Source organism: Delphinus delphis, chromosome 1 (assembly GCF_949987515.2).
Source record: "Delphinus delphis chromosome 1, mDelDel1.2, whole genome shotgun sequence".
Lineage (NCBI taxonomy): Eukaryota > Metazoa > Chordata > Mammalia > Artiodactyla > Delphinidae > Delphinus > Delphinus delphis.
Window position 1 is genome coordinate 152,864,908 of NC_082683.1, and position 26,194 is coordinate 152,891,101.

Genomic DNA, 26,194 nt, shown 5'->3' on the forward strand with positions numbered 1-26,194 from the left:
AAAATTGTGCAAGGATTTAAATAAGAGAATCCACATAAAGTATTTCGCAAAGGCCTAGCAAACGTTAGGTGTTCGAGAGTCACTTGCTACTATTACCATTCACTTACTGGTCAGGCATTAGATACCAAAAATGGGCAGAAACCATGCTGGACACTGTGAAGGAGAGTTGAATAGGCTTGGACCCCACCCTCAAGTTGCTCACAGGCCAGTGAAGGAGGTTACCTCGGTGCAATCTGACAAGGGCTGTGTTACAGGGGAGCATGGGGAGCTGTAAACACACCAAAACAAGGAAGGTTTCTGGGAGAAGGTGTCATCTGAGTTGACTATTAACGAATGAGTAGGAATTAGGAAAGAATAGGGAACAGATTTCTGAGGTGTGTGTGTGTGTGTGTGTGTGTGTGTGTGTGTGTTTTAGACATGGTCTTAGATATTAAACATCCTTCTTTCATCTTTCTCCTCAACTCCAAGGCCTGGACAGGTTAAGATATAACTGGCTAGGAGGCAGGGAAGGTGAGTTTTGAGCACAGGTAAAAGGTGGGGTGGGGTTGAGCATCCTAGGCTGGGGGAGTAACCTTGGCCCTGTGTGCTTGTGTGTGCGCCAGGCTTGCTCAGGCCTCCTGCTGCGTGGCAGCTGGTAAATTGTCAGTCTTGCCCAAGAGACTGTGAGTCTGTGCCATTGAGGGCAGGACTTGTGTTGTCAGAAAACATTTCTTAACTTGAACATATAAACGGTGTTCCTACGTCAAGGAAGATTAATGGTGGGGGTAGGGCATGAGGATTGGGTGGGGCACAAACAGGAAAGAGATTAGCCTTGTTGGGACTCTTCCCAACAAGGCCTTGAATGAGGGACTGGGATGGGCGGGGGGCAGGGGTGAGCAAGCAGAATTGAATGAAAGGTCTGAAAACCCAGGATATAATTTTTTGACCTTTAAAAAAAGCTATAGCTCCCTACACACACACACACCACTAAGAGCCTGAAGCCACCATGGCCTCCTGTCATGATTACAGGTGATGACGGCAGAGGGAAGGTGTCATGCCTTCACACCCCTCTCTGGCTTGCTGGCTGCTCCCAGACTGTCAGCCCCTGAGCCTGACAGAGCGGCTGAGTGGTTTCTGCGTCTCTCCCCAGCCCTTGCTGGGCCATCTGAGAATGGCAGCCCCAGGAGCCCATAATGTGGGGTAAGGGGTGTTGTATTTACTCTGCAGAGGATGGGCCACCATGGCAGGTGTGTCTGCTGAGCACAGCAAGTCCCCAAACACACTGAATGTCTTCCTCCCCAGAGAGGATTTACGGAGCTGCCAGCCCCCAGCGGAACCCTTGCTTCGGCTCCCTCAGAGGCCAACCGTCCAGGAAGGGCTGGACAAGGCCTTGGGAAGACAAGCAGAGCTCAGGAGGGACTATTCACACCCTTTCCTCATAGAAACAGGAGCACGGGGACCAACAGGAGCTGAGCTGGGGGTCAGGAGGCCAGAATACTCCCCCCTAACTTGCCAGGTAAGCTTGAGCGAGACCCTTTACTCCTCTCATCTCCTGGGGACGTTTTAATGAAATAACCCTTCACTCTCCAGTACCTGCGTTTGCCCTCTGTGGGTGAATGTAAAATAACCAACTAACTTCTTCTCTACCTGGCTACTCAGTCTGCCCCACTAAGGCTTCCTTCCCCCCACAGACACTGATTCAGCCACCTACTGAGTGCCAGCCAGGCATGTGTTGTTAGGTACTGAAATACAATGAGCGAGGCAGATGGAGAGAACCACACCCTGCTCTCACAGAGTACGCAACTCATCTCGATGAGGACTTGTCCCAGTGGAACTACAGTGGCCACACAGCAAGTGGTATGTGAGAACCAAGTTTGGATTATTTGACGATAGTAACAGTCCCCATTTACTGAGTGCCTACTATGCGCCAGGCTCTTAATGTATCTCATCCCTAAGCCTCATTACAACCTTTAGAGGAAGTATTAAGAAGCCTGTTTTGCAGAAGAGTTTTGCTCAGAAAGGTTAGGTAACTACTCCAAGATGACACAGTTCCAAGTACCTGAACTTTCTGTCTGGGGAGACCGCTCTTACCCTTCATTCGACTCGCATACCTCCATAAAGCAGGGGGAGAGAGACGTGTCTCTGAAAAGGTGATCGTTAAAAATATCTGGGGTAAAATAAGTCATGGGAATGTAATATACAGCATAGGGAATATAGTCAATAATAGTGTAATAACTTTGTATGGTGACAGACAATAACTAGACTTATCCTGGTGATTATTTTGTAATGTATAAAAATATGAAATCACTATGTTGTACAACTGAAACTAATATTGTAAGTCAATTATACTTCAATAAAAAAATGAAACAAAAAATCTGGGGTAGAGGGGCTTTCTTTCAACAGACCTTTCCCTCTGGTGCCCCCAAGAGAATCACTGCCTGGGACACTGCATTCTAGCTGGGTGGGTGTGCAGCAGAGCTCTTGGTTCCACTGGGCTAGAAAAAAAGGGCTAAGAAGTAGCTCTTGCTCTGCTGTAGTCTCGGCCCCTGCTCTCCCAGGGGTGGGAAGCAGAGAATTGGAAGCCTGTGGACTCTGAGAGCAGGCTGCATGGTGAGAGCTGCAAGGTCTGACCCTCAGGTTCTGCACCAACCTCACCAACTGCACTGCAAAGCTTTCTCTGCTACACAAGGCAAAAGATAGTTTCTGCACAGAAGAGCTGACAGTGCTCCACCAAGCAGTCCAGAACGACAGAGACCCTGTCCCCGTGTGCCCTATGCTAGCCTTGGGGCTCCCCCAGCCCTCCTGCTTTGCCCATCAGGGCTAGGCTGGAGCCGATACTTGATAACTGCCTGCTTATTGACTGACCATCTTCTCTGATACATTAGCTGAAACTGGGCCACCCAGTGCCCAATATAGCAGCTGTGAGAGGACCCTGCTGAGGAACTGGGGAGCAGCGACCACTGTGCAGGGGATTAACACAATCCCCAGTGCCAGGCCACTAGTGGGTTCCAGCGATAAGGGTGGGAAATGAGGCTGTGGAGGCACAGAGCATCCAGGGAGAGTGACCACCTGACTGAGGATGGGTAGAGAATTGGGGGGCCTTAGCTATCACAGAAGCTACTGTGTCTCATTCTGAATAAAGCCTGGCAAGAAGGACGAACCCCCAACTCTGCTGTCTCCTTCTGGAAGCTTTAGGGAGCCCAAAGCCACATGTCCTTATTGCTGTGGTTTCAGCCTAAGAAAGCCAAAAGTCTGCTGAGAAGTGAGGTGGGAACAGTAGATGGGGCAGCTGGAGGCACCCAGGAAACTTGCTGGATATTTGAAGGACTCCTTCTTTGGTGCTGCATGAGGCAAAAGGGGGCCCATCTGTTGGACCACATGAAGGGACAGAAGCTGGGGAACAAGCAAAGAGAGAGACCACTAGTGGACCCGCCATTATATCACTACCACTTGAGTACCTACTAGGATCTGAATCTTCTCCCCATCCCTCCCTTCCCCACCCTTCCCTATCTCCAGAATTGGCACCCCATCCACCCTGTGGCGTCAGCCTTAATCCTGGGGAGTCATACTTGATCCTTCTCCCACTCTGTACATCCAGTCCATCACCAGTTGGTTCTAACTCTAACATGGAATAAAACCTATTTGGTTGTGATATATTATCCTTTTGATGTGTCACTGGATTTGATTTGCTAATATTTGGTTAAGGACTTGACATTTTAAAAATGTAATCTGGATAATGTCATTCCCTGCTTAAAGCACTCAAAGGCTTCAATGTGTACCTAGAATCCTATCCAAACTCTTGACCATGAACCACATGGCCTATAAGGCCCTACCTTAGTCCTTGAGCCCTGTGAGGGCTGGACTGACACAGGGTTTAGAGAAGCCAACAAGGGCCAGGCACAGTCACTTCCAGGATGGCTTCCTTCCTCAAATACTTCTCAAGTTGTAATTGTAGCTACCTCCTTGTTGATCGGTGTCTTGGCTCTCTCCCAGATAGTCTCTAAATTTCATGAGGGCAGGGACCAGGACCGACTTCTTGGCCATGATAAGATACCTAATGTCTGGCATGGAGTCTGGTGCTTCTGAATTAGTGAAGGAGTGAACTTGCTGCCTCCTCCATGCCTGGGCCTGTGCATCTGAACACTCAAATTTATCACCACGAACTTCAGGTGGGCCCTTAACGCTGCCTCCAACTATACTAGACTTTCTGAGTCTAGCCTTTCTCCTACTTCCTAAAGAATTATTTCACACTTGCTACTCTCTCCATCACCTCCTCCCTCTCAGCTGATGACCTCACTTCCCACTTCACTAAGAAAACCGAAACACTCCGAAGAGAACGTCACCTACCAGCACCCACATACCCTGCCTTTCTGCCTCTTGGATGATCTCCAGGCTCCTCTAAAGCCAATCCCTCTGTGTTTGCCCTAAGTCCCAGCCCTGCTTGCCTAAACAAGGACATCAATCCAGAAATTCTATCCTTTGCCCTATCATTAGTTTTGCACTCTCTACTAGATGGTCTTAGTCAGTACACAGACATACTAATGTCCCTTCTTCGCAAACAACAAAGCAAAATGCCTTGTTTCCACTTCTCCTGACAGCTCTTGCCCCATGCCTTTACGCTCTGCAACAAAATACCTCAAAAAAGTAATCTACGCCAGCTGTTTTCAATTCCATTCCTCTTCTCTCCTGAGCCCTCTCCAACTAGACTTTCTGCTCCTATCACTATTAACATTGCTCTTGCTAAAACCAATGGTAATTCTCAGTCCTCATCTCACTTGACCCATTGGCAGCCCTTGACAGCCAATCTCTTGCTCTTCCTTCATATACTCTCTACTTGGCTTCTAGGACACCACACCTGGGGCTCTGGGTTTCTTCCTATATCTGTAGCTCTCCTTAAGTCCCTTTTGCTGGTGCTTCATCATCTCCCCAAACTCTCAATGCTCAGTCCTTGGTCCTCTCCTCTGCTTTCTTAAACTTTTAAAAAAAAATTTATAAAATTTTGAAAGGTTACTTTCCATTTACAGTTATTACAAAATATTGGCTATATTCCCCATGTTGTACAATACACCCTTAAGCCTATGTTACACCCACTCCCCCACTCCTATATTGCCCCCACCCCTCCCACCCCCCGCACTGGTAACCACTGGTTTGTTCTCTATATCTGTGAGTCTGCTTCTTTTTTGTTACATTCACTAGTTTGTTGTGTTTTTTAGATTCTACATATAAGTGATATCATACGGTATTTGTATTTCTCTGACTTATTTCACTCAGCATAACGCCCTCCAAATCCATCTATGTTGCTGCAAATGGCAAAATTTTGTTTTTTTTATGGCTGAGTAGTATTCCATTGTATATATATACCACATCTTCTTTATTCATTCATCTGTTGATGGACACTTAGGTTGTTTCCATATCTTGGCAATTGTAAATAATGCTGCTATGAACATTGGGGCGCATGTATCTTTTCGAATTAGTGTGTTCATTTTCTTCAGATATATACTCAACAGTGGAATTGCAGGATCATATGGTAGTTCTATTTTTAGTTTTTTGAGAAACCTCCACACTGTTTTCCACGGTGGCTACATCAATTTACCTTCCCACCAACAGTGTAGGAGGGTTCCCTTTTCTTCACATCCTTTCTAACATTTGTTATGTGTGTTCTTTCTGTTGACAGCCATTCTGACAGGATGAGTTGATATCTCATTGTGGTTTTGATTTGTATTTCCCTGATGATTATCTTTTTATGTGTCTTTTGGCCATCTGCATTTCCTCTTTGGAAAAATGTCTATTCAGTTATTCTGCCCACTTTCTAATCAGGGTTTTTTTTTTTTATGTTGACTTGTGTGAGCTGTTTACATACGTTGACTCTTAATCTCTTATTGGCCATATCATTTGCAAATATTTTCTTCCATTCAGTAGGTTGTCTTTTTGTTTTGTTGATGGTTTCCTTTGCTATGCAAAAGATTTTAAGTTTAATTAGGTCCCACTGGTTTATTTTTGTTTTCATTTCCATTACTCTAGGAGATGGATCCAAAAAAGTATTGCTGCAATTTATGTCAAAGAGTGTTCTGCCTATGTTTTTCTTCTAGGAGTTTTATAATATCCGGTCTTACATTTACATTTTTAATCCATTTTGACTTTATTTTTGTATATGGTGTTAGAGAATGTTGTAATTTCATTCTTTTACGTGTAGCTGTCCAGTTTTCCCAGCACCACTTATTGAAGAGACTGTCTTTTCTCCATTGTATATTCTTGCCTACTTTGTCATAGATTAATTGACCATAAGTGCATGGGTTTATTTCTGGGCTCTCTATCCTGTTCCATTGATCTATGTGACTGTTTTTGTGCCAGTACCATACTCTTTTGATTACTGTAGCTTTGTAGTACAGACTGAAGTCAAGGAGTGTGATTCCTCCAGCTCTGTTCTTCTTTCTCAAGATTGTTTTGGCTATTCTGGGTCTTTTGTGTTTCCATACAAATTTTTAAATTATTTGGGGGCTTCCTGGTGGCACAGTGGTTGAGAGTCCACCTGCCGATGCAGGGAACACGGGTTCGTGCCCCGGTCTGGGAAGATCCCACATGCCGTGGAGCGGCTGGGCCCATGAGCCATGGCCACTACGTCTGCGTGTCCGGAGCCTGGCTCCGCAATGGGAGAGGCCACAACAGTGAGAGGCCCGCGTACCGCAAAAAAAAAAAAAAAAAAATTATTTGACCTAGTTCTGTGAAAAGTGCCATCATTATTTTGACAGGGATTGCACTGAATCTGCAGATTGCCTTGGGTAGTATGGTCATTTAAACAATATTGATTCTTCCAATCCAAGAACATGGTATATCCTTCCATCTGCGTGTGTCATCTTCAATTTCTTTCATCAGTGTCTTACAGTTTTCAGAGTACAGATCTTTTGCCTTTTAGGTAGGTTTATCCCCAGGTATTGTATTCTTTTGGATGCGATGGTAAATGGGATTGTTTCCTTAATTTCTCTTTCTGATACTTCACTGTTAGTGTATAGAAATGCAACAGATTTCTGTATATTACTTTTGTATCTTGTAACTTTACCAAATTCATTGATGAGCTCTAGTAGTTTTCTGGTGGTGTCTTCAGGATTTTCTATGTATAGTATCATATCATCTTCATCCTCTTCTTTATTTCTACTTTCTCTCCTGGGGATCTCATCCAGCCTCACGTATTTAAACACCATCTACATGCCAATGGCTGTCACATTTACATCCCCAGCCCAGACCTTCCTCCTGAACTCCATCCTTGTATATCCATCCAACTGCCTGCTCAACATTCCACCGAGGCATTTAATAGATACACCAAACTCAACGTGTCTAAATCTGAACTCCTTTTATTGCTCCTAAAACTTGTATCACCTGCAGCCTTTCCCACCTCAGATAATGCACACTCTATATTTCCAGTTGCTTAGAACTAAAAGTTTGGTCATACTTGACTCTTCTTTCTCTCACACCCTATATCCAATCCATAAGAAAAAATTTTTTTCTTCCAAATACATCCAGAATTTAAAAATCGTGACACATTCATTCAATGGAATTCTAACAGCAATGAGAAAAAACAAAACAAACAAAAAAAAAACAAGCAAAACCTACTATTTTGCTCAATAGTATGGATGAATCTCAGACATAATTTTAAGTTTCAGAAGCCAGACAGAAAAGAGTATATACTACTCAATTACCTTTATAAAAGTTCAAGAACAGGCAAAATCAATCTATAGGTAGCCTGGGCAGCTGGTAGCCTCCTTGGGGCTTGAGTTAAGAAGGAGGTTGAGGCTGAAGGGGTGATTCATGCAGCTCAAAGAGCCAGGTATCCTCCTTCCTCTCTGTTCTGTGACCATCCTGCCAAATGAGGCCAACCAGAAAGTACCATACTCCAAGCCCTCTACTCTAGGGACTGCTCTCCTCACTAAGACACAAAGAAACAGGATGCCCAGGCCTAAGAGGAATAGAGACTAGGTAATATGGACTAGACTTGGGGCCCAGACAGTCCTGCCCTACCTAGCCCAGAAGGGCAAATGGGCAGAGAAATGCCAGGTGCATCTCTGGGGTTTTGCAATTTTGGTGAAACTGGGCAGGAGGAGCAGGGAGAGTTGGAGGAAAGGGAGTTGGGAAATATTTAACCTTATAAGAAAATCCTTACAGACAGAAGCTGTGCTATCTACTAGGAGGCAAAACCCAAAGTTCTAGGCTTGGCTCTGATCCTACAAACAATGTGAATTGTGGGTATCACTGTAGTGTTATTTGTAAAAATTAAAAATCAGTAACAATCTAGTCAAAATTATAAAAATGAGTCATACAAAATATAAAAGTCATATAAAATATGATAATCATTTATTCAAAAAAACGTTTATAGCATGCCTACTCTGTGCCAGGCATAGGGGTTACACAGGTATGTGAGCAGATGTGGTCCTGGCCCTTTTGGTGCTTACCAAGCCCAGAAAAACTACCTGGGCCAGGAGAGATGGGGAAGGAAAAATAGATCCACCTGGAGTAACTAACAGAGGAAATGAAACTGGTCTAGCGGGGGAGGGGGTCAGAGAAGGCCTCCCTAAGAAGGGGCTGTTTTAGCTAAGACCTAAAAGATGAATAAAAAGACAATCCAATATTATACCATTATAAAAATCCTTAGAAAATATTCTTTATTTACATGGGGGAAATGCTTATAATGTAATATTAAGTGTATAAAATAGGATATAAAACCATAGATGCACCCAACTATGCAAAAATAATTATCTAACATCTATCTATCTGTCTATCTATCTATCTATCTATCATCTATCATCTATATATGTTGGAAAATTTTCTGGAACACCAGAAATTTAACAGTAGTGATCTGCAGGTGGCAGAATTACTGGTTATTTTGTCATCTTTATTCTTTTCTATATTTCTCAAATTTTTAACAATAAACATGGATTGATTTTATGCTTGGAAATAAATATCAAACACAACACAGCCTCCAAGGCTCTGCCCCATGACCTCTGGGTAGAGGGGTTCTTCAGAAAGTATCCTGGCCATTCCCTTGCTTCCAAGCAGCACTCCTAAAGGACTCATTCCAATGTCAGCTGGGAGAAGCTTTCACCACTGATACTAATCTGGATTGCCCAGAGCACTCTTTAGCATAATCCACCTGAAGGCTATCCCTAGTTCAAACAAAGAAATTACCTTTTTAATCACAAAGTTGACATCCTTCCATCACTTTCCCCCACTAAGCCCACCACTAATTTGCTGACTTAACCTGTGGAGGCTGAAATTTCTCTGTTCTGTTCCTTGCAGGTAAGCCTTTACATCAAAGGTTGGGGAGCCAGAGTCAGAATTAGGAGGAGAAAAGAGCCTGTGGCTGAGTGACCTTGAACATGCTGGAACTCTAGGCCTCTGTTTCCTCTTGTCCAAATGTGAGGGAGTTGGGCATCAGGGCTTGCTATCACTCCTCTTCTATCTCAGCCACTCTAGGCCAATGACTAATCCATCCGTACAGGAGCTAGAGATGGCCTACCTCTGCTGAAAGCAGGTGGTACCACCAGAGAGCAACTGTTCTGGGACCCTGAGACCACAGATGGTCACCTGCTGCGGTGCAAGCACAGGAGGCACTTTAGTTGTCCAGAAAAGCCCAAGCTAGCTGGGGGGTCGGGGGAGAGGGCTAAACTGATGCCTAAAAGCAAACATATGTTAATCTACCAGATCTCTTTCCCAGAGCTCTGGTCCAGCAGTCTGGCCTCCCCCACACTCTGCTGTACTTCCCTGGTCAGCAGCCCAGTTGGGAAGGCCTCCAGCTGTGGACAGAGGCAGGGCTGCCAGGGGCTCAACTGCCCACTGGAGTGAAGGTAAGGAGGGAGGGAGAGGCACCAAGCATGGGCTCGAAGCAGAGTGCAGAGGCCATGGCAAAAATCAGAGGGGAAAAAATCACCCCCGCTGACAGCCGTGAGGAAACTGCTCCATAAATCCTATAGCTTCTCGAGGCTGATTCAAAACACATATGGGCTCACCGGTTACAGGCATCTCTGGTAGACAGACCTGGATTCAAATCCTGTCTTGGCTCCTGATAAGATGTTTGGGAAAATTACTGAACCTTCCTGAGCTTAGACTGAGCTTAGACCTCAGTGTATCTATAGACGTGTCTAGAATGGGGATAACAATAACCTTTACCAGCAAGAAACTATGAGCATTAAATGAGATAAAACTATAAAAATATAGCACTGTGGGCTTCCCTGGTGGCGCAGTGGTTGAGAGTCCACCTGCCAATGCAGGGGACACAGATTCGTGCCCCGATCCAGGAGGATCCCACATGCCGCGGAGCGGCTGGGCCCGTGAGCCATGGCCGCGGAACCTGCGCGTCCGGAGCCTGTGCTCCGCAACAGGAGAGGCCACAGCAGTGAGAGGCCCGTGTACCGCAAGAAAAAAAAAAAAAAAAAATATATATATATATATATAGCACTGTGCCTAGCTCATAAGCACTAGGAGCTAAAAATCACAACACAATCTTCCTAGGATTTCAACACAGTATTGGCAGGAGTCATGGTCAGGAAGAACTATAGAAAGTTAGAACTGAAAGGAACCTCAGAGACCTCGAATCCAGAATCCATTCCCTTCATTTAACAGACGGTGGCAGGGGGTGTGGTGGCGAAGAGGAGGCTCAGGGATTGAATAACCTAACCAAGAAGGTTGCACAGCTAGTTTGTAACAGCAAGGTTCAAACTCAGGTATTTCTGACTCCCAAATACCCATCACCCCTTCACCCCACACCAACCCATCTGGTCACAGACAGACCTTGCTCAGGTCTCCTTCCCACAGAGAGGGCTGTGGTGGTCAGGGAGTGGCACTCCTCCCCATAACAAGCCCCCTGGAGTAGGTATCAAGTTGGCACAGAGTGCCCCCAAGAAAACCCAGGGATTCCCTAGAAGTAGGAGCTGAGGGGAATGGGGTATCCATTACCAAGCATGTGGAGGTGGCAGGCAAATAACCTGTAAAATACATGTAAATAACCACAGGCTATTGATGCGTCAACAATTTAAGCTATTTTTTTTTGTAACTGGATCACACTATACCAAGTGAACCTTTTTTCCTCTTGGCTTTCTGCCAAGTGGAAGGAAATAAAATTTGTGGTTGACTGACCAAATCATGCCTTGCTTGGTGAGGGGCCCAGCTGACTCCTGTCACTGAATGCCCCATATATGCCTCACCAATGCTTGAGCAGCATTGCTCCCTGGTTCCCAGGCCACATCTACCTCTGACTGGCTTGTCAGGGCAGGGAGCCAGGCACCTGGGGACCTCCAGCAGAAAAGTGTTCTCCCAGACCCAGCAGCCTGCTGACTCCAGCTGCCCAGAGGGCAGCAGCGCATGCTGTTCCTCCTGCGGGGGCACCTGGAGTGACCCGTCACCTCAGCCCAGCCTCCAGGATCCCAGCTTTGGAAGCTAGGCCCAGCAGCCTTTCTCTAACTCAGGAGAAAGACTCCTCTCTCAGGCACTACTGGAGTGTGGCTCTGAAGGAGCCACCTGAGCTGATAAGGGCAGTTGTGGTCAGGGCCCTGAGATAGAATGCTGGGAAGATACAGGCCACAGCACGATGGTTAGAGGTTAGGCCCCTGGAAGGCCTGCCTGAGGCACAACCATGTGAGCTCTGAAAACTCATCCAATTCAATCAACATTTACTGAGTGTCTGCTATGCGCCAGACACTATGCTAGGCATTCTGGAGAATTTGTACAAACGAACAAAATGTGGCCACTGTCCAGGTCGCTGCACTTGAGGCATGACAGTCTAGCAAGGGAGAAAAACATGTATAAATATAACTTAACAGTACTTTGACGCCTCCCTGAAAATGTGGTATGTCTTGTGTGCCCATGTGTGCGTGCATGTGTATAAGGGCATATGTGCTGTTATGTAAAAGCATCAGTGTGGGGGGGTGAGGGCGCAGGGCTTGCCTATTCAGACCCACTTGGAGCCATATGTTAACAATGATAATAAAACTACAAAATAAACGTACCACTTATGGCTTGCATATACCGCCAGGTATATTATACAGTACCACGTGCTTTATATGTAGGAGTTTATTATATTCTTCCAATCACCCTAGGAAGAAGGTACTATCATTAATGTCTCCTTTTATTGACGTGGAAGTTAAAATTGAAGGAGGTTAATAAGTGACTTTCTCAAGGTCATACAGCTAGGAATTCACAGCAAGGATTTGAACCCAGGCCTGCATTCTTAGCCTCTATGCATACCTCTGCCTTGGCCCTCCAACGATAGCTCCTAAAGACCCCCAGTTCTTCAAGGCTGGGGCAAGGAGCAACAGAAGCTGTCTTCTGGAAGAATGAGCCTGCAATTCTGCCAGCACAGCCATCCCCATCCCCACAGGACAAGGAGGGCACATTCTGTGGGCCCGTGACCTCTGTTACATCACGACCAGGCCTTTGGTTTGCCTTGGCACCCACTCAGTAGACCAGATTTCTTAAGCAGCCTTCCTATATTCACGTATCTGCATGACTTTCCTAATGTGGCAACACTTTGTTATAATCACCAGGCTCAGAGGCCCAGCCCACGCTAATGGGTTGAAATCAGGTTCATTGGTATATAGCTCAGCCACAACCTGGGGCTAATGGCAGCATGAAGGCCCCTCAGTGGCTGAGCTTACAGGGTTTCTGGGCTGCCTTCCCTGTCTTCCCTTCTCTCCTGAGCAGCAGTCTTCACCTCACCTTCCCTGGGAAACTTGGAGGTTGTGAAGGAGGTAAACAGGGCAGGAACACTGCCATCAGGGGGCTGGGACACTGGGGGAATCAGGAAGGAAGGGGAGTAGTGGAATCAAGCCTCTGCTCCCAATCAGCTTCAGGAGGTTCTCTGGATCTGTTTCCCCTTTACCAGCTCCTACTTCACCTCCCTTATAGGATCACGATGAAAAGAGGAAAACCATGGTGCATTATAAAATCTTTGAAAACTTAAATGTGTACAAATGTAATGCAAACAGGAGAAACATGGGTGCCTAGGCCTGCCTGGGCAAGTTGTCAGGTGAGACCAGAGGCTCCATGTCCCAGGTATGGAAGCTACTGCAGGGACAGCAGGTGCTGAAGACGTCTAGAACTCCGTAGTAGAAAGGGAATCTGCTGGTGAGAGGATTTAACGAGGGGGCAAGCACGCCTCACAAGAATGTCCCAGTGAGGCCAGCACTGGCAGTGTGCCCAGGCATTTGCTGGCACTTGGTGGCCCAGGCACTGCCTGGTGACAAGATTATGGCCTGGCAGGCCCAGGGAAAGAGCCCCAATGTGGACTGGACACTTGCATGACAGGACTGCCACTATTAGGTCACCCACCCTGGTGCTGCCTGGACATAGCATAAGCACCTCTGCTGTGACCGGAAAGACAACATGGTTTTGCAACACAACAGGAACATTAAGAGCCTGCCTCCTCCTGCCTGCAACAGAGATCCCATAAGTGGGAGTTGGGCAGAGGTAGTCAGACTGTCTGGGTTCAACAGGATAGCCCTGGGGCAGGGAGCTGGCTAGCACAAGCGTATTTGCAGAACAAGAAAGAGTATCCTCAGGAAGCTTTCCCAGTTCTGGTTAGAGAAGCAGCACTCCTGTCCGTGGTGTGCCACCCTAAGCCCACCCTAGCAATCTGCTCTGCCCCTTCCACTTCCCTCGAACTGGTGGAGATCAGCTCATTCCCAACCAGGGCTCACTGTCTACCCCGCACCCCCCGCCCCCGCCCCACCCCAGGCCAGGCTGAACAGGCAGCCTCAGGTTCCCTGGCCGGGTCAGGAGAACAGCAGAGCTTCAGCTCTGGGGTCCTGAGCACTGCCAGGTTCACATTCCTCCAGCCAGCCAGCCCCCTCCTGCTTCAACTTGAGTTCAGCCTGATACTGCAGGGCAGAGGAGAGGAAGGCAGAGTGAGGGCTGGGGCACAACGGCCCAGAGAATATCCAGCTTACTTGGGGTCTTATGCTCTACCTTTTATCCTCTCTAGATGGCCCTCAAGCCACCCAGCATGGGGCACAGCAGGTACCCTCAGCTGCTCTGGACTCACCTGAGCGGGATCTTGACACGGAGGTAGCGGTCGACAGCGATTGCCAGCAGGGCCAAGATGGAGCTCTGAGTGAGGATGAGGACAGGGCAGGCGACCATGAGGCAGGTGTGGAAGTAGGTCTGTGGCCCAATGTTGATGAGGATGGCAAGTGGGATGACCAGAGCGCCCACTGCCACATCAGCCACTGCCAGTGACACGATGAAGCAGAAGGTGGCATCCCGCAGTGCCTGGTTCACCTTCACTGCCCAGATCACCAGCACGTTCCCAGGCACGGAGACCAGGGCGATGAGCACCTCGATGCCAATATATGCGGCCTGGAAGGCCGAGATGGAGGGCGGCATGGTGGGCACAGGCTGGGCACATCAGCAGACAGGCACCAAGGGGCAGGAGGCAAGCACCTGTGGTCACGGAAGCCTGGGGTGGGAAGGCCTGCCTGGGAAGGGGAGGGGAACCCAGGCAGCTCTGGAAGTCCAGCTGCCCTTTGGAGATGTGCCCCACTTGGCACATCTAGTGCCTGCCCAAGCTGGTGGGGTACCCTAACCCTTTCTCTGCCGGATCTTTGTCCCCTCCCCTTATCAGTCCCAGCGGATCCATTCGACAACATAAAAGAGCAGCACTCACTCCTCCACCGGCTATTTTATCAGGTGTGAGGCAGTTCCCAGCACACACTCACCCCACAGGGGTCCCCAGTGCCTGGCTCTGCCTACCCGTGCCCACAGAACAGGATGCAGGGAGCTCACCATCCTGTCTGCTGGTGGCCAGGGAGTCCCAGAGGCTGTGCCCAAAGTTCCGGACACCTGGTGCCACTCAGGGCTTGAGGCCGCGCCAGGCAGGGCTGGGCTCTCAGCACCGCGCGTAGCAGTTCACGGTCCTCCAGGCTCCCGCCGCAGAGCTCCTAGCCGGGCCTTTCAGGCAATCACATGGTGCGGCAGAGGCTCAGCCCGGACGCTTTTAAAGAGGTAGCGCCCCTATTTCGCACCTGGGACTGGTCTGGCAGACGTGGGTCTGGAGGACTGAGCCCAGCAACAAGCCAGGGTGCGCGGTCCCCTCTCCCCAGCTTGCAGTGCACACATGCCCTGCGCCCACCCACCAGAGGCACTGCTGGTTCCTGCTTCCTAGCAGTCCCCGGTCCCGGCCTGGCTCTGCCAGGGACCCTCGCACACACCCTGCCCCAAGGGGGCATTCTAGTCGCCTCTTTCAACCCCTTCCTGCATCCCCACTGGGGATGACCCAGAGGCGAACTGAGGTACAGACTTACCCAAGGTGACCAAAGCTGGCAGAGCTCCTAGCCACCTGAACGGTTCCGTCCAAGCGCCCTCCCAGCTCCACGCCTTGGGCAGCCTCTTGCTCCAGGGATGCCTGAAGAATCCAGGGCCAGCCTGTCAGGTCCAGAGGGATGGCAGCTATCTGGGACTCCACTCGGGCACCCGGCGCCTCCGTCGCCCACGGCGCCAGAGCTGAGTGGCAGTCGGGCTCCGCACAACCGGAGGGGGTGGGGGCGGCGGCGGCACCGCGGGGCCCCTCCCTCCTGGCCCTCTGTCTCCTCCCCCATCCCCTCCTCTAAACAAAGGCAGTGATTCTGGGCGAGAAAAGCTGGGAAATGTGAGCTTGTCGTAGGGTTTGATGTGTGAATCCTGTCTCAAGAGTGGACAGCGGAGCAGCCTCCCTGTGTTCACTCTCCCTCTCTTCTCACATGTGGGGTGTCAGCGATCCCTCCACCGGTCACAGCAAGGCATCTCACCTGCAAGACTCCAGGATGCCCCCCTTCTCCATTTCCCCCAACAGTCAGTTGGAAGTCCTGGCACACTCCCGGACCCCTCAGTCCTGAAACCCTGCTTTCCCATGAAATCAGCCCCTGCATAGTCCAGCACGCATTGCTTTGCAGGCTCTATCCTGAGTAATTATGTTCCTTTCTCCTCTATCTAGTAATTTCCTTTTTACAGAAGAGGGCACTGAGGCTCAGAGAAGTTACCTAGCTTCACAAGGTCATCTACATCAGTGTCACCTCCTCGTGTGCCCCTTTTCTTTCCTCCTTCTCCCTCTTCATAGCACAGTACCTAAGCCATAGGTATCCAGTCCAATATCCACATGTTATTGATGAAAAGGCAGACCCAGGGATGGAAGGGAATTTCATAAGTTCCCACAGCAAATCCTAACAGAACTAGAGTAAGAAACCATGCTCCTGACTCCCAGCACAGGGCTCTCCACCACTGTGCTCCATCCTGATCCCACTCTTGGCTGTCTCCTGCCACAGTTTCAGTTTAGGTGGGCCACTGGTATTGCCTAAGGACCACCCCACGGCAGATGCTCACTCAGACCGGTGCCTTACAAAGATCCCGACTTGAGAAATCCTTGTTCATGGATATTGGGAAAGAGCTCTATGAGGGCGAAGAGAGTCAGGCTGGGAGACCCCAATGCCACCTGGCCACACCCCAGTCACTGAGGTCACTGCATTCTTGTTGGGTTTCAGGATGTCAAGAGAGGAGTTCTGCTGAGAGGAGGGTGCCAACTAAAACTGCCACTTGTCATCTGCCTGTACAAGGGTTAGGTCACTAGCCACTGCAGTCACTGATCTTCAGCACAGGAGCTCAGGGCAGAGATCAGGAACGAGGCACTCTAATGAGTTTTAGATTGTAATACTTGAATCATGACTAAGTGTTAAAATGAGATCTCTGGTTGTATCTGTCTATATGTCTATGTTGGCATATATGTCTTTACCTTTGATGGTATTAGCTCTACTTAATTGGCTTAGAGTAAATTAAGTGCTTATATAAATTTCTCAGAAAGGAAACTTGCCAGAATGAATTTTGTGTTCATGTGAACTGGGAAATATTCAGTATTAAAATAATACCTGGTATTAAAGTTAAAGTTTGTAGATTTAATTAATATAGATATGTCTTTAGAGTCATCAACATTAAGTGTAATATTTTTATTGTATCAATACCTAGATTTCATAGAAGTCAAATAAGATCTTATTACATCCGTTGCAAACTTGTCAGCAAGAAAAATAACTTGGTATGATGAAATTTTTATCAGTACTTTTATAAGTAAATTAAGTGTAAGTGAGATAAGAGCTTTTGGGTGAACTCTTTAGGAGTAATTATATTTTAAGAATGTCTACTTAAAAATAATCTCTCCAGGGCTTCCCTGGTGGTGCAGTGGTTGAGAGTCCGCCTGCCGATGCAGGGGATGCGGGTTCGTGCCCTGGTCCAGGAAGATCCCACATGCTGCGGAGCGGCTGGGCCCGTGAGCCATGGCCGCTGAGCCTGCGCGTCCAGAGCCTGTGCTCCGCAACGGGAGAGGCCACAGCAGTGAGATGCCCATGTACCGCCAAAAAAAAAAAACCTCTCCAGATATTTGGTAACTTAAAAGTTTAGAGTTGTGCTTAGTTAAGTTAAATGATAGAAGTTTATTGAATAGCTAAGTCATTCCCAAATAAAATAGGATACTGAAACATTAATTACTGAACATTGGCTTCCTTTTACAGAGAAACTAAAGGTATTGAGGATTATTAATAAATGTATTTGGTGCCACACTGAGACATTTTCTATTAAAAAGCACATTTGTTTTTAGAAGTTATTATTGGTATTTATGTTTTTCAATCTACAGAATGCTAATGTAGAAGACAGTTCCCAATTGCTTACTTTTTCATTCTCACTAGAAATTAAGGTGTTTAAGAGTTGAGGATTCTAATTTAAATATGTCATTAAAGCTACTTGAAATAATAAAGGAAACATTTCAGTATGTAGCAAGAAAGTAGGGTGTGTATTTTCATTAAAGGAAGGTATGAGGAATGGAACTGCATTTCACTAAGGGAAAAGTAATTCTGTCCTAGAGCTGGTTGTTTCTCGATGGGGAAAATAAGGGAAAAACTAATATGGGTACAGAAAGTGATGGAAGGTTTGTGGAAAGGAACCTTGAGAAGAGTTTCGTGCATGGTCAGAATTGGCTAAATTTAGAATAACTTTAATCGAGTAAATAAATTTTAAAAATAAGTTGGTGCAAAACTTGAATTTGGTTTTTCTCTCTGTAAAGAGTACAAAGTTTTCTTAAAATGTCGATCTACATTTGATAATAGATTTTAAGCTTCTTTACCTTTTCAGTGATTTGTTCTGTATTTGTCTTTGAAATCTTTTATTGTCACTTTGGTTAAGTGAATAAGTATTATTTCACAATGACCTATGATCCTATTTGACCAAGTGTTTTAAAACCTTTTTGTTATTTTTTGACAAACTTCCCAAATCAAATTCTAATGAAGTTTCTTTGACCTCTAGCTAACTTTGGGATGCTTTAAGGGGCCCTAAAACATCCCAAAGAAAGATATTAAACTAATTAGGTTCGTTTGGTATGTTAATTACATGGGAAGCATTGTCAAATAGGTAATAAATCTTCTTAGGTTATATTGTATGGGTAAATGTTTTTAATCTAGATATTCTAGAAATTATATGGAATTTCTAAAACTATGGTATGTCCTGGTAAAATGTTATCAGTCATAATTCTAGTTATTATCTTAAAATGTTGTGTCACAGCAGTAACCAAGTTTCTTTGTCAATGACATCGTATCAGGTGTTTAACTGTGCCTTCTTAAGTCTTTGTCATTCATAGACAGTTATTGTTTTACACTTATGCCTGCAAAAATGCTTCCTCTTCAAGAAGACTCATAGTAAGAACTTTCTGACAAGTTACAACAAAGCCAAATGTTAAAAAAGCCTGTATGACCAATTATATGAGTCATTAGACCAAGTTTATTGAAACCAGACTTATTTTGCAAACAAATTAGTCAACTTGGCTGTATTTGGTAGAAATGAAGGTAATTTTAGAGAGAAAAGATTATGTTTCAGTGGATTTTAAATTCTAAATTTGTTAATAGAGGTCTGTATTCACTGCCTAAGACTGACTTCACACATAGCTCTTTGCTGTTATGTTATATTATTGTAAAGTTTAATTGAATTATTAAAAAACACTCTAAGTTTGTTTCTGAAGCTTATCTCAGTAATCTATCTTTGGATGAAGATCAGATGCCCCATGACCTGAAACCAGGGGAGTATACATACTGGAAAAGACATAATTTAAAAGACTATCTCCAACCTAGATGGAAGGACCCTTATCAAGTACTCTTAAGTAGCTTGTGCACAGCAAAACTGAAGAGAATTGACTCTTGGATTAGTATGTCCTCTTAGAAAGGGCTCCTGCACTGAACTAGCCTATAGAGAGGACTTCAGACCTTAAAATCACCTTAAAACAATGCTCAAGCAGAGAAGAAACTACCAGACTAGGATAAGAGGAAGACAACATCTGAAGTAGAGAGCTGACCCAAGATGCTGGACCAGGCCTCTATACCAATTACTTTGATAATTGCTCACACCTTTGCTTATGAACCAACTATATATCACAATCTTATGCAGAGTTAAAGTTCATCCAATTGTTAGGTTTATGGTCAATTACCTATATCCAGTATTTCTGGGTTACATTGGTGGATTTCTCCACTCCAAGGCTCTAATTGGAAGGCCCTTAGAGAATTATTCTAGAAGAAAGAAATTATAGCTCTGTTCAGCTCATTACTGATCTGGTGTTACTAGGTGGGATCCCCTCACCTGGCCACTTAATAATACCTACTCTGACTCTGACCATAAATATGAATTTTCTTCTAAAGTTACTCAAGCTCAGTCAGAGCAACAATTAAGATTTCAGCCAAGGAATATAAACTCCCTCAGTTGTGGGATGGATTTATATGGCTAACACCAGGCTATAATTGTTTAAGTTTAAGGTCCCCCTTAAGTTGGGAACCATATTAAGGACAACCAGCATAATAACACTAGGAAACTGGGTTGGGTGCCTTATGAATAAAACCAATATATAATTTCCCTTAAAGATAAGGATAGGTACAGAATTGACTGAGATGACTGGGGATATACTGGGGTGCACCTAATGGAAGTTCTTGGCATTTGTATTTTGCCTGATTTACAAAATTGTTGTTCTTGCATTATCAAATGTATGACTGAGCCTCTGATAAAATGATGACTAGGCGACTTGAAGCGGTTGACCAATCACATAGTTCTATATGAACAATTGTAATAGTGTAACTCTAAATATGGAAAAAGCAACAATAATGAATCATTTCCTGGACAGTAACAGACTAGTAAGACAGGCAGTCCAGAGACGTTTGGCTACCATTAACAAGGTCTAGTCCAGTAATAGCACATTGAAAGCAGCAGGATACAAAATTAATGCATAGAAATCTCTTGCATTCCTATACACTAATGATGAAAAATCTGAAAGAGAAATTAAGGAAACACTCCCATTTACCATTGCAACAAAAAGAAAAAAGTACCTAGGAATAAACCTACCTAAGGAGACAAAAGACCTGTATGCAGAAAACTATAAAACACTGATGAAAGAAATTAAAGATGATATAAACAGATGAGGACATATACCATGTTCTTGGATTGGGAGAATCAACATTGTGAAAATGACTCTACTATCCAAAGCAATCTACAGATTCAATGCAATCCCTATCAAACTACCACTGGCATTTCTCACAGAACTAGAACAAAAAATTTCACAATTTGTATGGAAACACAAAAGCTCCCAAACAGCCAAAGCAATCTTGAGAATGAAAAATGGAGCTGGAGGAATCAGGCTCCCTGACAGACTTCAGACTATACTACAAAGCTACAGTAATCAAGACAGTATGGTACTGGCCAAAAACAGAAATATAGATCAATGGAACAGGATAGAGAGCTCAGAGATAAACCCAAGCACATATGGTCACCTTACTTTTGATAAAGGAGGCAAGAATATACAATAGAGAAAAGACAGCCTCTTCAATAAGTGGCACTGGGAAACTGTACAGCTACTTGTAAAAGAATGAAATTAGAACACTCCCTAACAGCATACACAAAAATAAACTCAAAATGGATTAAAGACCTAAATGTAAGATCAGACACTATCAAACTCTTAGAGAAAAACATAGGCAGAACACTCTATGACATAAATCACAGCAAGATCCTTTTTGACCCTCCTCCTAGAGAAATGGAAATAAAAACAAAAATAAACAAATAGGACCTAATGAAACTTAAAAGCTTTTGCACAGCAAAGGAAACCATAAACAAGATGAAAAGACAAACCTCAGAATGGGAGAAAATATTTGCAAATGAAGCAAATGACAAAGTATTAACCTCCAAAATTTACAAGCAGCTCATGCAGCTAAATATCAAAAAAACAAACAACCCAATCCAAAAATGGGCAGAAGACCTAAATAGACAATACTCCATAGAAGACATACAGATTGCCAACAAACACATGAAAGAATGCTTAACATCATTAATCAGTAGAAAAATGCAAATCAAAACTACAATGAGGGCTTCCCTGGTGGCGCAGTGGTTGAGAGTCTGCCTGCCAGTGCAGGGGACATGGGTTCGAGCCCTGGTCTGGGAAGATCCCACATGCCGTGGAGCAACTAGGCCTGTGAGCCACAACTACTGAGCCTGCACGTCTGGAGCTTGTGCTCCGCAACAAGAGAGGCCGCGACAGTGAGAGGCCCGCGCACCGCGATGAAGAGTGGCCCCTGCTCGCCGCAACTAGAGAAAGCCCTCGCACAGAAACGGAGACCTGACACAGCCAAAATAAATAAATAAAATTTAAAAAAAAAAAACTACAATGAGATATCACCTCACACCAGTCAGAATGGCCATCATCAAAAAATCCACAAACAATAAACACTGGAGAGGTGTGGAGAAAAGGGAACCCTCTTGCACTGTTGGTGGAAATGTAAATTGATACAGCTACTATGCAGAACAGTATGAAGGTTCCTTAAAAATCTAAAAATAGAACTACCATAGGACCCAGCAATCCCACTACTGGGCATATACCCTGAGAAAACCATAATCCAAAAAGAGTCATGTACCACAATGTTCATTGCAGCTCTATTTACAATAGCCAGGACATGGAAGCAACCTAAGTGTCCATTGACAGTTGAATGGGTAAAGAAGCTGTGGCACATATATACAATGGAATATTGGCCATAAAAAGAAACGAAATTGAGTTATTTGTAGTGAGGTGGATGGACCTAGAGTCTGTCATACAGAGTGAAGTCAGTCAGAAAGAGAAAAACAAATACAGTATGCTAACACATATGTATGGAATCTAAAAAAAAAAAAAAATAATGGTCATGAAGAACCTAGGGGCAGGATGGGAATAAAGACACAGACCTACTAGAGAATGGACTTGAGGACATGGGGAGGGGGAAGGGTAAGCTGTGACAAAGTGAGAGAGTGGCATGGACATATATACACTCCCAAATGTAAAACCGATAGCTAGTGGGAAGCAGCCGCATAGCACAGGGAGAGCAGCTCGGTGCTTTGTGACCACCTAAAGGGGTGGGATAGGGAAAGTGGGAGGGAGGGAGACTCAAGAAGGAAGAGATATGGGGATATATGTTTATGTATAGCTGATTCACTTAGTTATAAAGCAGAAACTAACACACCATTGTAAAGCAATTATACTCCAATAAAGATGTAAAGAAAAAAAAATAGCACATTGAGTAGCCTATCAACGAAATCCTCACCTGACCTAGGAATGAGCATTCCTAGCACCATGGAACAAAATGGTCATAAAATGCCTCCCAAACTATGGTCGAATTTAGGACCATGAGGGGTTCCTGCTAGCTAAAAATTGTCATTTGCCATCTGCCTCTACAAAAATTAGGTCACTAGCCACTGCAGTCTCTGACCTTCACCCAGGAGTTCAGGGCAGAGATCAGGAATGAGGAACTCTGTGTTCTGGGAAAAACTGGAAGAATAGGCCTTCAGATAGTTATTTTCAGGAGAAGATTGTATGAGCCCAATTTCTTATATTTTCTCATATCTAGAAAAGCACTAAAATCATTTATGGAGACATTTGCTCCTTGTGACCAGCAGCAGCCCTCTGCCAAGATGTGTGCTTGATTGCACGTATCCCCCTTTACCCAAATCACATATATACTGACCTCTCCCACACTTCTTTGGGGCAGTTCCTCAGAGCTATTTGAGAAGCTGTCTCCAGGCTATGGTCCTCCTTTTGCCCCAAATAAAACTTAATGCACAACTCTCATGTTGTGCATTTTTTTCAGTCAACAAGGGTGAACACACAGCTTCTGCTGGGAGTCTGTGCTGAGTCACAGTGAGGCCTAGGGTGGGGCTTGAACCTGAGTAGCTGGGAGGAAAAGGGTAAGGGTGGGTTGAATCTTCCTGGGGGAGGAGGAAGCCCAGCATGGGGAAAGCTAACTTCCATTTCTACCTTCACGGGGAGAAAAGAATCTATGCCTCAAATATCAAAATTGCAATCTTTCCCTAGAGCCTACCTGGAGAAACTGGGACATGTCAACTCTCCTCCCGCCTTTCCCCTCTACTTCCCCTACAGATTTCCTCCACACTCCTGATGGCATCCTGAAGGTCTGCTTATTCCCCATGTCATGTGAACATACAAGGCTTTTGTCCCATGCCCCTGCCTCTCAGCCCTTTACTTGGCCCAAATTCTTTTTGGTTCAAGGCTTTCTCTTAATTTTCACTTAGCTTCCTAATTTTCACTCATCTAGCTGTCATAAAAACCTGCAAAGACCCAGGCAGGCCTGGCTTGGGGCAAGGGGTGTATGATTGGGTCACCCTATCTAAACTTCAGCAGCAACTTCAGCTCTGGAGACAACAGAGATACACACACACACACACACACACACACACACACACACAATTCTTCTCACCTCACCATGGATTGTTGACATGTAGTAGATACATTTGCATAATACCTGTAGGTAATGTGTTTGTTCCTCAGTTCTGGGTAAAATAAACCAAAACAGTTTTCCCTTCTCTCCTCCCTCCCTCCTTCCCTCCCTCCCTCCACCCCCTGTCTGTTTCCAGGGTCAGGGGGATTGGACTGGCCTCTTTGAGAACAGAGATGATTCAGTCAGAGTCTGTCCTGGAGAGCTGCTCTGGGAAAAGCACACCATCTCCTCAGAGTCTGCTGGGCGGGAGAGGGTGGGGGTGTTAGTGGTAAACACAGTGCTCTTGGGCATCAGGTCCCTTTGGTGCAGTGAAAAGACCACTTGATTGAGAGTCAGAAGAGCTAGAAGCTGGCTTCTGGACCATACTCTGCCACTCACTGGCTACATGGCCCCAGACAAGTTCATTTTCCTCTCCTGGCTTCAGTTTATCCATCAGTCATCTCAGACAATTGACATCTATCATCCTGTCCTGCTCTGACAGCCGGTAAGTCTGTTCCAAGGCGGAAAAAATGCCAAGATGGAGCCCTTGGGCACTTGATTTTTCCATCTAGAAACTTCTAAGTCCAGGCCACCGCATCTAGGACAGATTCCAGGGCTGAGAGGAGGGGCGGTTTGTGGTGGGGGAAGTAGAGAAGGGGGTCAGAGGTCTATAGTGGGCAAGAGGATGATGTGGAGAGGTGTAGGCAGAACAGGTGGAACAAAGGTGTCTGGAATTTACACTGAGCCAAAAACTCCGGCTTTCACAGTATGTCCAGGACACCCTGACTAGATGACCCTCTCCATGGCCAGGGTCCACTTATGCTCTGGAGACATGTCACCTCCACGCTTTCACCTGCCTTGAACAGCACAGGCTTGGTTTCCTCATCCATAAAATTGACGTAGGAAAACCAACCCATAGCATGGTTACGAGGGCTTAATGAGCTGACTTACGGTGTGTCTAGCACAGATATTTTATCAATAAGGCAAGTAGGCAGCACCAAGCAGGTGGAGTCCTGGGGGTGGAAAGAGTAGAAGAGTGAAAAATTCTGGAATCTGCTCTGTGCAGCCAGTCATGCTAAAGTCCCACAGGTACCAGGTTTGGGTGTCCTTAAAGGTACCCAGTGAAAAGCTCCTATTTGGCATGTGGTTCTGGGAGCAAGATAACATCACAGAGGGTCTAAAGACCCCCAGGGCCTGGCCCTCACCCCCTCTTTGTCCTGCTTCTGTCCTCCCAAGGCCCCTGTCCCGGGTTTCTCCACTGACCCTTCACACCTACAGTCTCTGCACTGGGGGAAAGGGTGGATAGGGGAGAGGGAGGGCTGATGTGGAAGCAACTCCTGAGGGGCAGCCCTGCATGTCTTCCTTCCTTGAGTTCTCCAAACTGGGCTAGACACCCCAAGTCAGGAAGGGGCCTGCCCATGGAGGCTGAAGCTCTCCCAGTCACCCCTCAGGACACCAGCAGGGAAGGGGGGTGTCAAGGCTCGGCTCAGCTCCAGGTGGGTAAATGAGGTTTTAGGATTCTCCCCTTCCCAACAGCAGGAGGTTATTTTGGTCCTTGCCTTATTTTTCAGCATTGTTCTGGGCAGCATGTGTACGAGGAGAAGGAGGAAGAGGAGCAGGGCTGGGAAACGACAGGCAGTTTGGAAGGAAAAGATTTCTGGATGGCAGGGAAGCCCCTGGCCTTTCCCCAGCGGGGCCCACCCCAAGCCAAGTCTGCCTCTGCAGCGGCTTTCCTGAAGTTCCCTTCCTCTCCTTTTTTCCTCTACCCTTCCCGCTTCAGATTTGGAATCTAAGTCTCTCTGCCTCCTTCTCCCTCCCTCGTCCTCTCTCCCTTTTCCAGGATCAGAGGCTCCTATGGGGGGAGATGCTGGGTCCGTAGGAAGTAGTGTCGACTCAGGCTGAGTATTCCCTGTGGATTGGTGTGTTTGTGAGGTCAGGGGGGCATGGGATAAGTCAGGGCCAGTTAGTCCAAGTCCCTCCAGACAGCACGGAACTGTTCCTAAGTCCTGAGGATGTCACCTTCATTTCTTCTTAAACCCATTGTTCATTCGTTCATTAATCCATTCACCTATTCTATTCAACAGACATTTATTGAACGCCTTTTTTTGTATCAGACAGTGAGATGAGCACTGGGGATATAGAGATAAGAAAACCTCCCAGTCAGGTGGGGAACAGAAGGCATAAACGACCCCAAACCACAGTCCCTCCTGTCAGGATTGGGGAAGATGTTTTCTACTTTGAACCTCAGTCTTTCTACCCCCACTGATGAGTACTTCCTCCTGTTGAATTTCAGCAGGCATGGAAAAGAGCTCACGCCAGTGCTAGAAGGATCTCTATGATACGATAAACAGAGAATCCACTCAGGGCTTGGCAAAGGAGCCTCCAAAGGCTGGGAAGGAGGGTCAGGTTTTAGGGGTTCATAGAGCTGTTCCTGTTTTGACTTATATGACATA

General features: G+C 46.0%; 1 protein-coding gene across 3 annotated transcripts in view; it reads right to left on the bottom strand.

Annotated features, from left to right (window-relative positions):
• Positions 1-14,773, bottom strand: part of ADORA1 (adenosine A1 receptor) — a 35,083-nt gene extending 20,310 nt beyond the window's left edge. For all 3 annotated transcript variants that reach the window (XR_009519228.1, XR_009519227.1, XM_060010478.1), the window contains exon 1: positions 14,006-14,773. Coding sequence is in view for 1 of the 3 variants with exons in the window: in XM_060010478.1 (XP_059866461.1) it covers positions 14,006-14,346 (341 nt within the window). In the remaining 2 variants the exon portion in view is untranslated. The remainder of the gene's footprint in view (positions 1-14,005) is intronic.
• Positions 14,774-26,194: the final 11,421 nt, after the last annotated feature.